Source organism: Ruditapes philippinarum, unplaced genomic scaffold (assembly GCF_026571515.1).
Source record: "Ruditapes philippinarum isolate M1 unplaced genomic scaffold, ASM2657151v2 ctg3368_1_1_1_1, whole genome shotgun sequence".
Lineage (NCBI taxonomy): Eukaryota > Metazoa > Mollusca > Bivalvia > Venerida > Veneridae > Ruditapes > Ruditapes philippinarum.
In genome coordinates, this window is record NW_026854526.1 from 50,705 (window position 1) to 62,944 (window position 12,240).

At 32.4% G+C, this 12,240-nt stretch overlaps 1 protein-coding gene across 1 annotated transcript; it reads right to left on the reverse strand.

The window, feature by feature from the left end:
• Positions 1 to 3,962: 3,962 nt before the first annotated feature.
• Positions 3,963 to 11,925, reverse strand: LOC132740368 (NPC intracellular cholesterol transporter 2-like). The gene is made up of 4 exons (XM_060728248.1): positions 11,793 to 11,925; positions 9,378 to 9,494; positions 8,336 to 8,511; positions 3,963 to 6,879 (listed from the first exon to the last, which is right to left on the reverse strand). The coding sequence occupies exons 1-4, from the start codon at positions 11,866 to 11,868 to the stop codon at positions 6,796 to 6,798; spliced, it is 453 nt and encodes a 150-aa protein (XP_060584231.1). The 5' UTR covers positions 11,869 to 11,925; the 3' UTR covers positions 3,963 to 6,795.
• Between the last annotated feature and the right edge of the window lie 315 nt (positions 11,926 to 12,240).

The window sequence follows — 12,240 nt, forward strand, 5'->3', positions numbered from 1 at the left end:
CACGGTAAACCTGTTGTTTAACACTGAAGTAAATAATCATGGAGCTGAATATAAGCATGAATATCTATAAGAATTACACAATATTAGAAATCTTCGACCAATCGGGAACTATTTTTTCGTTACGAAAATTAATGCGCCAGTCATTTGACAATCTTTACGCAGTGATCTCCCCTTAATTTTTCGGCGTCAATGTACATATGAAGGGAAGTAACCGCTTCGATGAGTTTGGACTACTTTCGGCATTTGCAAATAAGAACATCCGGGTCTGAAATTTCGCTACCATTATTTGTTTGGTCTGACGACCCAAACAAATGAAAATCAGCACATTCACGCCCGTTTAACTCACAACGAGTGAAAAATGTCCATCGGTAAAAATGTTGTGAGCAACTTCCGTTCCTCGTTGTGAGCACCCATCTATGACGTGTGACACGATAAACAAGGTGAGTTTTTCATAATTTTTGAAGATTACAGACATTTATGTAAAAATATCGGAATGCAGTTAGCTAGCGATGTGTTTTCCGAGTATGCACATGTAAAGATATTGCCTGTTGGTGGACAATTTGATGGAAATACCGTGCGACGCAGTCACTCGGGGTAGCTGGAAAACTGGAGACAACTTCTCTTTGGACCTAATTTAACATTGAAAACGTCGATTCTGGTGACGTTTTGTGCATTCTAACCTAAAACAGACGCCCACAAGTCTTCAGCGTAAATTATTACCTGAAAGTCTTCGTAGAAACGGAGATATACCCTTTTTTGCTTTAATCCTCGTTGTGAGCACCATAACCTCGTTGTGAGCAAGACAAGCGCAGTGCTTGTCTGGTTTTAATATGTAATTCAAATGGCGAGAATACAATTTTCAATCTACCAAAAGCAATCAAAACGTTTTTGTACAATAGTTTTTCTTTGCAATAGTTCTTCTTTTTTTTTTTTTTTTTTTTTTTTTTTTTTTTTTGAAAATTATTCTTCATATTCATAGTCATCAGATAAACAGAAGAACTAATCAATGGAGCTAAATCAGGTATTTTATTTCTTATACTCTAGTGTGGCACGAGTGAACATCACGGGGAGTTTATGAATATTTCAACAATTTCACAGTCTGTGTGATACACACATACGTGTGTTTATCCTGAGCTGAAGACTGACCAAGGTATATAAAACAAGAACTGTCAAGGTAAGTTGAAATGCCCCTTTGATTTATGGACCAGATAGATGATTTGTTTTTGGACAATTAGATCTTCAATGTGAAGGTCTTTCAAGGTCAAGGTGAAATAAATATAGGTCAGTTGGAAAGTCTTGTCCAAAGGGGGCATTGTGTCCAAATATGAATTAATTCTACTTACTAATAAAGAAGTTATGACCAATGTTAAAGATTTTGGATGTTCTAGAATGTTATTCAGGGTACAAGGTAAAAAAACAAATCAGTTTGAAGGTCTTGTCTAAAGGAGTGTTGTGTCAAAATATGAGTATAATCCGTATACTTATAAGGAAGTAATGACCAATTTTTAAGTTTTTGGACAATTTGACATTCATGGTGAAGGTCATTCAGGGGTCAAGGTCAAAAGAATATAGGATAGTTGGAAGGCCTTGTCCAAAGAGGTGTTGTGCCTAAACATTATGCCAGGACATTATGGCCAATCTTAAATGTTTTTGGACAATTTGACCTTCAAGGTAAAGGCCATTCAAGGGTCAAGGTAAAAAATACAGGTCCGTAGGAATGTCTTATGCTAAGGGATGTTGTGTTCAAATATGAATCAAATCCGTTTATTAATAAGGAAGTTATGGCCAATGTTAAAGTTTTCGGACGGATTGACGGACTGACAGACGGACAGGTCAAAACTAATATGACTTCCTTTGGGGTATGCACAACGTCTTGCAAAGAAATGCTGCTGTGCAAAAACGTTTTAATTGCTTTGGTAGATTGAACATTACATTTTCACCATCTGAATTACATATTAAAACCATACACGCACTGCGCTTGTCTTGCTCACAACGAGGTTATGGTGCTCACAACGAGGATTAAAGCAAAAAGGGTATATCTCCGTTTCTATGAAAACTTTCAGATAATAATTCACGCTGAAGACTTGTGGGCATCTGTTTTAGGTTAGAATGCACAAAACGTCACCAGAACAACGTTTTCAATGTTAAATTAGGTCCAAAGAGAAGTTGTCTCCAGTTTTCCAGCTACCCCGAGTGACTGGGTCGCACGGTATTTCCATCAAATTGTCCACCAACAGGCAATATCTTTATATGTGCATACTCAGAAAACACATCGCTAGCTAACTGCATTCCGATATTTTTACATAAATGTCTGTAATCTTCAAAAATTATGAAAAGCTCACCTTGTTTATCGTTTCACACGTCATAGATGGGTGCTCACAACGAGGAACGGAAGTTGCTCACAACATTTTTACCGATGGACATTTTTCACTCGTTGTGAGTTAAACGGGCGTGACATTGCAGGTAAAATAATACGGATGTAACCATTCTATATAATCTGATTGGATTATCATAGGTCGATTAAAACTTCCTTGTTCGTTTAATTTCCTTGTAAACTGCAATGATTATTTTGTTTCTAGATGATAAAGATACATTACTCATAAAACTGTTGGATTATTTGTGACATAATTATGCCAGGGGGTATAAAACCAGACATGCAAGCACATGATTATGTTATACAGTGCGCTGCTTGGTTGTAGAATTTTTTTAACTAAGTTAAAGCTGGACAAATGTATTACTCAAATTTACGGAAGTTTAAAGAATTGATCTTTATATCTGTTTTCATAATACTGGCTTCATGGTTCATGCTTGTTTGTTTTCTGGTGTTTTTTACGCCGATGTAAACACATTTTGTTTAGTCTTATCAAATGTAACATGTAGGCAATTCTTAATATATCAATTTAACTGGTTATTGACAAATTAATTGTCAGTTCAAGTTAATTTAAAAGGTCAGTGTTATTTTTACTTTTGCTGTAACAGTATTAACCAAGCCACATACAGGGATTTCTGATGTTCAAAAACAAGAGGTTATATCTTCCTCGCCTAAATCTTCACCAGCTATTGAACGTTATAGTCAATAACCTTCCCGTTTGACCTCTTGAAACAAAAACAAAAAACATTGTCTGTCACAGTTCTTAATTCTAGTATGAAGTGTGTATCTACAACTCTTCTGTCTTACATTCTAATGAGTTATGAATATACCCTTTCTTTCTAAACTAACATGGAATTGTTGAAAGTGTATGGGACACAGAGACTTTGTTCCAGTAAACAACGTTACATGAAATTGTGGATAGTGGACACATTGCTTTTAAACTTTGTTCCAGATGTTTGTTTGTTTGGGTTTTACGTCACATCAAGACAGTATAGGTCATATCGCGACGTTCCAGCTTTTCTGGTGGAGGAAAACCTCAGGTGCCCTTCCGTGCATTATTTCAGGCACCGACGTTCCGTAAGCTAGCTGGATAGCTTCCTCACATGAAAGAATCCAAAGTCGCTGTCGGGATTCGAACCCACAGCGGTGACAGGCAAGTGGTTTGAAGTCAACGACCTTAACCACTCGGCCACGCACGCCCCTACTGTTTGTTCCAGATAACATCGCTACAAACGGGATATTCGATATAATAAGTTACATTCTTAATGGCCAAAATTTTCTTCAGTTGTTGATCAGAAGTTGTATAACAGTTTTATAAGTTAGCATCATAAGTGTCACACATCAATGTGGGACACCTGTCAGCATTACTGTTAATGTGTGACACAGCTACCAGGACCTTTGACCTCTTAAAATATGGATATTCTCTTCCACACCTATACTCATCTATAATGTTTTCACAACTATGTATTAAATAGCTCCATTGTTCTTCACTTCATTGTTATTTTAATGAAAGCTATTATTATTATTATTATTATTATAATTATGTCATACATTTCCGTTCACACACATTTAAAGATAGCGACGAAAACTATTGAATCAAATGTTCTTTATTACAAAAATAGTTCTGTTCATAAAAGAAAGGTACAAATGTGCATGTATACAAAAATGGAATAACGGTTTTAACTTTAAAACATTACACTAACAATATGTAGAACTGTTTTTTTTTTCATTTCAAAAGACTATATGTGACAATCTCTAAGAAAACTACCTCAAGACTAATAATCTCAGATAAAAAGTGAAAGAAAAGTGAAATACTTAAAAACAGGAAATTGTGAGATATGGAAAATGTTATTTTCTTATTCTTTGAAAAATATGCATTTTTTTTTACAAATGATAGTCAAATTAATTTCTTAATAGGCTTTACTATACATTATTTGTGTATATATATTTATTAAAAATCTACATTATTCAATAAGACAACAACAAAAAACAAACTGATACAACTTATTCATTTTTTTCTGCAGCAAACTGAAAAGCGACAAAAAATATCATTATCATTTCTATGCATTGTATATATTTATGACTCTTCAAAGATATTTGGTCACATGACTACAAAAACTGTGGGAAAACAAAATAAAAATCTAATGACACTTCCTTGATTTAATGTAAAAAATATCAGTATTAAATTGTTCAGCTAGTTTAAAAGAAAATGAAGAAAATACAACATGTAAAGCTTAAGAAATTAATCTATTATTATCTGTCCTCTAAATACATGTGCATGTTTATATTTTATGACCAATTTCACATAGGAAAATATATCACTCAGACTTTGGACAGATTAGCTTTCATCTTAGACCTTTCAAACAATATCTGTACAAATAACACCTCAGGAATGCTAAATCTCCAGTCAAGTGTAACTTAAAACTTCACTTCCTGGTTGCACTAGTACAAACAAAATAACAAAAACAATCTGAAACTTCTAAAAACTTTAAATCAATATTATGTACTTGTTTACTTACATAATGAGTCACCACTGATAGGGAAGAAAACTTAAAATGCACATATCAGATCCTTTTATAAAATCAGATGGAAAAAAATACATAAATAAAGAACAACATAATTATACAATGCAGTTTTTTTTATATATTCATCCAAGTTTATATAAACTGCATGTATGGAACATAAAAATAAATTTAACAAGTACACAGTCATTGTAAATTCATTACAACATTGTAATAATCTTGTAATAACATTGTAATAATCTTGTAATAACATTGTAATAATGTTGTAATAACAGTGTAATAGTGTTATAATAACATTGTTATAATGCTGTAATAACATTGTAATAGGTTTGCAATAACATTGTTATAATGTTGTAATAATGTTGTAATTGAAATAACATTGTCATAATTTCAATTGTTGTAATAACACTGTAATAGTGTTTAATAACATTGTAATTATGTTGTAATAACATAAAAGTTTTGTAATAACACTCTTATAATGTTGTTATAACATTGTAATAACATGTTCTCAGGATTTAATGACTTATTACAGAGCTACAATAAATCATTATAACATGTACACAGTGACCTATGATCAACTATGATACATTCACATGATACATACATGAACAATGGTGCAGTGAGTCATCTAAAAACAATAGTATAGGCATATATAACTGATGTCGATTCTTGTATACAAGTGCCTCTTTCCCTTTACATTTTAACATAACAAAACAACAGCTATTTCACTCCTGTGCTGCGGTTTATGTGATAAATGTATGTTTAACATAGTAAGTAACAGTAAATTAGGTCAACACTACATGTATTCTCTATCCCTGGGAATTTCTCTTGTAAACTGAATTATTTTATTCAAAAACAAAGTATCAAATTATAATTCAGATAATCAAATTGAATAAAATACATCATATTAAAGGTGTATTTGATTGAAATAAGGTAAAATAAACTGAGATTAGTAATTCTCCTCAGATCAGGACCTTTCCATGGCAGAGTGACTAGGATATAGTGTTAAAAACTAGAGTAGTAGACACAGTTTTCACAGAATTTCTTTTAAGGGTATAAAGCTATATATCTAATGCAACAATTATCAATTAATTTTGAAAAAGAATACTTCCAAAATACCCCTTTTACCATATTGCCTTAAGTGAGAATGGTGCATGCATTAAATCATTGCTTAATGGTTAAAACCCTTCTTAAAATAGCAGCATAATATTTTGAACCAGAACATTTTTATGACCAATAATCATATAATAATGTTAGATAATACAGACATTCTATTGGGAAAGAACATATTTTTACTGTTAATAAAATCTATAAATTATTTCATGAAATACAGCTTTATACACTTTGAGATAAAAGTTTAACAGAACATTCCAAAATATATGCATTATTATAAATTATCTTATATAAGTCAGTGAGCTTAGTTTTCATACAGATCAATAATTATATTCAACATGTTTTTATCCCCCCCCCTTAATTTTATTTAAAGCAACACACCCTCGAATACCCTTTAATTTTCTATAAATTTTAAAATTATTCTTATCATAATGAATTAAGGTTGAGAATACCATTAAAATGTGATTTAAAACCACATGAGGGTGCTTAAGGCATTTGATAGCCCAAAATAATCACCTCAAATAACTCAAAAGAAGAGCCCTTTATCAATTAATTATCATTTGCAATCATGATAGTAAAACTATTAAACTTTAGGTCATATTATTATTGTCCTCGATTTGTGATTAAACATTGCTTAATCTATTTATATAGTTAAATGTTATTATCAATGTGTTTACCCATCAGAAGATGTGCTGTTTTAAATATTATAGCATACATAAGTGCTTGGAATTATATTGTGTAACTTCAGATCAAACTTTATAAGCTGTTGTTTTTATTATTGGTGACCTGTTACAAAATCTCTGCTGGTATGACAAGGCACCAAGCATCAGTTTTTGAATCCATCATTTCTTCCCACTTGATTGCGAGTTTTATCTGTTGAAAAAAAGGATAATATACAATAATCTGTATGTCACAGGGACAAAAATTTTTTCATTGGGTGTAAACAAAGAAACTCTTATTATAAGTTATATGAAATTTATTCCAAAATTAAAATGGGCACAGTGTCTGTACTGTGTACAAATATTATTTCAATATACTGTAAATTGAAATCAAGTCAATCTGTAATATCTGCATAATGATCAGGTAAATTTTATATCTTACTAGCAAGAGTAATAATATCTGTCATATGTTGCGATTTGGATCGGAATATCCGTCCCGAGGTGACCCGCTCATTGGGCGGTAACGAGGCTTGCCGAGTTACTGCCCATGGGCGGGTGACCGAGGGGTGGATATTCCGATCCGAACCGCAAACATATGTCAGATATTTTTTCTTGCATATTCTACCATATTCCATTATATTTTAAATTCTTTATCTTCATTTTCAATGGAAATTTATATTATAACAACCGTAACTACTTTTTTTACAACAGCGTATGAAATTGCAACTTTATTCATAACGATAAAATGAAGTCATCCTAAGCGTGCCATTGTACAGCACGCGACTCATCTGGCACCCCCCATGCCAGATGAAATTTCCGGCATGGGTAAAACTAACAGAAATGCCAGTCTGCTATGCAAGAAATGACTGTAAAGACTGATTGGGACAGGAAAAGTACACAGTGTGCAGATGTTATAAATATTTAAAAATAACCAATGAATTTTACAACAGACGAAACGATTGAACAAGTACAATTCAGAATGAGTGACCAGTGTTATCAATATTGCACAGGTGAGCTTGACAATGTACATCAGTGCCTGTGATAGAAATTGTTGAGCTTCACCGCTTCAATGTCTTCCTCAGAACAGAATGATACTCTCATGTTTAATAAATCATATGACAAAACAGTCAACAATACATATCATAAATATTATTGAATATTTTTTTACATCAATATATACACCATCTTTAATACAAAACATTCAACACCCAGAACATTTTCAGGTGGTCTTGAAGTATCATTCAAAAATAAAATGGTTTTGTACAATACAAATGCCTTTTTTCTATCTTCATGTCTGTAAGTACTGTTTTAACTTATTCACCTTCCCATTTTAGCTTTGTGGTTCATTTCATATCAACCAAATTCTTTGGAATATATAGTATTCAGAAAGTTTCATCAAAAAGAGACAAAATAACTATAAGACTATTCTCAGTCATCGAATTTAGCACTGGCCCGGTGGCCCATGGCCAGTAAAAATTAGTTCGGGCCAGTGTTAATTTTAAGAAAATTTAGTTAAATATATAGTAGAATAAATTCAAAACTGGAATTCGGGCTATCTTAAATTCAATGACTGCTATTCTCCCATCAGTAAATATGGGAAAGTTACTTTAATGACCTTTACAGTATAAGTGAGACTTTAAAAAATATTGATGAATAATAAAAATACTTACTGAAGGGTAGATTTTCTTGACTGGAATCTGTGTTGTAAATGTGTATGTTTTACCAGCAGCCAGTGGACATCCACCTTGAATACCATCGCAACCATTTGTATCAATGCCATTAAATGGTACTGGTATTCCTCCAATTATCCCATGACAAACAGACGTTATACTTTTAACCGGTTTATCTAAATAGAAAAATGGAAGGAAGATCATTTATAGAATAAATCTATGACAAAATATGATCACTTCTGAAACAAGTATCAAGTCAAATATATGGCAAAAATATGACCACTTATGAAACATGTGCTAAGCATAAATCTATGACAAAAAGGGGATAAAGATTTTCCTTTGATATATGCTATAAACTTTAAACCAAGTCAACCAATATTCTTACTTGGATTATCAACCAATTTCTTAGAGTGTGAACAAGGTTTTTCTTTCACTTTACCAAATGACCTAATTTTATTTTTTACACAAGATTATTCAACTAAAAGATTGTCCAAAATATCTTTAAAAAAAAAAGCAGCAAAGTTTTATATTTGCTATCTCTAACACTCTGACACTTTGCTTTTCTTTGGCGTGACCTTACTTTTTACCTAGATTATTAAACCATGTCAAAGAAATCATAATGATAAATTCTGACAAACATTTTGATGTCCTTGAAACTAAATCAACATCGGCTATTAATTGCAACATTACAAACAATGAAAACATACTTGTTGCCTAGCATTAACAAAACTTTAGCAATCATAAAATCAGTCAACAAAGGAGGCTCTAATAGTCATTCTAAATAAATCTGATTACATACATTAGGCTAGCAGAAGGTCTTAGACAACTTGAAGGCAAGCACATATATAGAACAACACTTATCAACATAAGCAACAAAGCTACTAGAGAGATAAAAATGTTTCTGATATATTCTAGAAAACATTCACTAATAGAAATAAATCTGAAGTACACCAACAACCTTATTCTAAGAAATTGCAGAACGCCTATCTTCTACCTATTACTTAAAATACATGTTCATAAGCCTACATCAAAAATTAATTACCTGCTTGAAATGTGACAGATAAGGTAGAATTTTCTGCCTTTTTCAAGATGCACATTTGCTCAGTCTCCATGTCCTTGCCATTACAAATAACTTTTGTTATCTTTGCTGAACCACCACCTGTAAGATACAATAAAAACAAATTAATAAAAATAAAAAAAACTTGAATAAAAAAAAATTCTTAGGTCTATTTCTAACATTGATGATCAACTTCAAGAAGTATTATATCACTGGGTTTATGACACTGACATGCTATTTAAGCAGCATAGGGCTCCCTTCAACTAGTAAACATTCAATATAAGTGATAGTCATTTTGAAAGTGTCAGTTTTCCAACAAACAATTTTCACTCTAAATAAAGTAAATCACTATACCCTGCCCTGCAAGACTATAAAATTCATTGCGTTCCATATCTTGGGAGTACATTTAAGTACATTAAAACTGTTACGCACCTGTCAATTGCTTTAAAGGGATAAATTTGTGTTCATTGGAATCAATGTGACAAAGGCTTAATGTAGATTTTCTTCACTTAAATGCATATAATTTTTTTAATCTCCTATCATATCTCCTCTTTAGTATATAATAGCTAGGCTTCATTTAGTTAGAAACTAAATGCTTGTGGTAAATGGTGTAAAATTAGCAGTAGTCCTATAGCCCCAGACTACTAAATTTCTTCTCAGGCTACCAATTTTTCACAGTAACAAGCCCGACCAGGCTACTGTATTTTCAGACGCAATATAAACAACTGTTTTGAACAAATAAATCGGGCTAGTGAAATGTCTTTTGGGCTAGTGAATATTCTATAATTCCAATCTGGTAGTCCTACCAGCCTAGTTGATTTAAATCCTAATTTCTTACACTGTAAATGCGAGAAATACAAAGCAAAGTGATAGATTTTAACAATCCTTTTGAATCTCTTTATGGTCTAAAAATAATCAGGGACTTAAAAGATCTAAAAATACGACATTTTGCCATCCAGATGAGATTACTTGGCCCTTTTAACTTGGTAGATTTCTGCCATACATAAGCAAATGGGTTTAAACTTTCATTCATTGCTGATATTAAATTACATCACATTACATCAAGGACTTTTAATTAACATGTAATTAAATCTTCCCAATTTTCATGCTTTTTATATTTGCAACTACATTTACTTTTTCATTACTTCTTTTGATGCCATTAAGATGGCAGTGTAACAGTATGTATTGGTAAATTTTCACATGTCTATTAAACATGTAAGAAAATACAAAAGATAGTCTAACCCTAGAAACACATTATGCAATTATAATAGGAAACTCAAAGAGCAGGCCCTAGCTAACAACCAAAGTTGGGGTGGCAAAATCAATTGTCTGTATTGCCAAGGATGTCATATATCATACAGATAAGTTAAGAAATGCTTCATATATTTTAGACTATCAAGTCAAAATCTGATTTTGCCATTTCCGTCAATCTACTGGTCGGAGACCATCAACCGGACACTTTTGGAACATTTTTCCGTACAGATTTCATAAATTTTAACCTAGAGACCAAAAAATTTGACACAGTTCAGCTAGGTTCTTCTCCTATCTAAGAAACTAGTTTGTTTATTTCTGATTGTATTGACACTTATTATTATCAGAGGCTCGACAAGGAGGGTATCAAAATTACCTAAATTGTCTACACTACAGTACCAATGTGTCCGGACAGATAATATGCACATGACGTGATTTAATTCAGATAAAAGCTTGGATGTTTTGATTTTTAACATGATATTCAATATGTCAGCAACAAATGCTGAAGTTTTGGATATTCTACTATTCAATCAGCAAATGATTTTAGCTGGTATATGAGGTCAGGCATTGCTTTCTTGACCCCCAAATTTCAACGTCAACATTCTTGAAATAGACATTAAAACATTACCATTTACGGAAGTTGAAATAAATTTATTTACTTAATTTTTAAAGAAACATGCAGTTATTGTTGATAAAAAAAGTGACTTGACAACCATTGAACAAAGAAAATACTAAATTAAGCATTTCCGGGGCTGTCCGGGTTTGGTGGTTGTCCAGTTTTGGTGGTCCCCAACCAGCATGGGATCATGAAATATGGTGGTGTTGAAAGTTTACCCTCTGGTCACATGACTGCCACTGTATTTTCACACTTAGTCAACTGTATAATCATCAGTTTAAAATGACATTTTTACAATACAGTACAATACTGTTAACAAATAGAATATATCTAGAATTACAAATTATGTTTTCATTTACGGCCAAAATGTTCAATCAACGGTCAAAGCATTCTTATTTCAGCTACAGATGACCTAGCTGAATTTCCTTATGAAGTTATCAGGTTATGTAGAAAGTTTACAGTGTAACATTATCAGTGATTTAATAAATATGACAAAATTGACAGTTGTTTTATCAAATAAATATGCCACTTACATGGTGCAAATTTTCCATTTACTATAACAGCAAATGATAAAGATAAACAAAAAACGATCCCAAAGATATTCATCATCCTTCCAACTAATGACGAAAAATGGTACGATTAGATACCGGTTGGTTCCTTGTTTGGAAGGTTTCCGGAGTACGTCAATTACCGGATGCGAAGCACGCAGGGGACCAGTCTAGTCATACCAATCGACGGTCACCGCGAAATCGCGGTCTTTTCCGTTCTTAAAAGACCGCCATAGAAGACTAAAAAGAACTCGGATCCGATCTTCGGATGAAAAAATGATAAGCCCAACAAATTATGCGCTTGAGGGCTTTTTATTATATGGACGATGTTCGCCCTTCGCCCGACATCTGTGTAATTTTAATTTGTAAAATTTTAATTAAGAAATAATTAAACATGATGACTTATACCATGACAATTTTAATTACCAACGTC

Bases quoted from the DNA above. Each gene is read 5' to 3' on its own strand.
- LOC132740368 (XM_060728248.1), bottom strand. From the start codon at position 11,868: ATGATGAATATCTTTGGGATCGTTTTTTGTTTATCTTTATCATTTGCT. The intron at 8,512-9,377 runs GTAATTAATTTT...TTTTCTATTTAG, and splicing joins ATCTGTCACATTTCAAGCAG to ATAAACCGGTTAAAAGTATA. The intron at 6,880-8,335 runs GTAAGTATTTTT...TTTTTTCAACAG, and splicing joins TCAAGAAAATCTACCCTTCA to ATAAAACTCGCAATCAAGTG.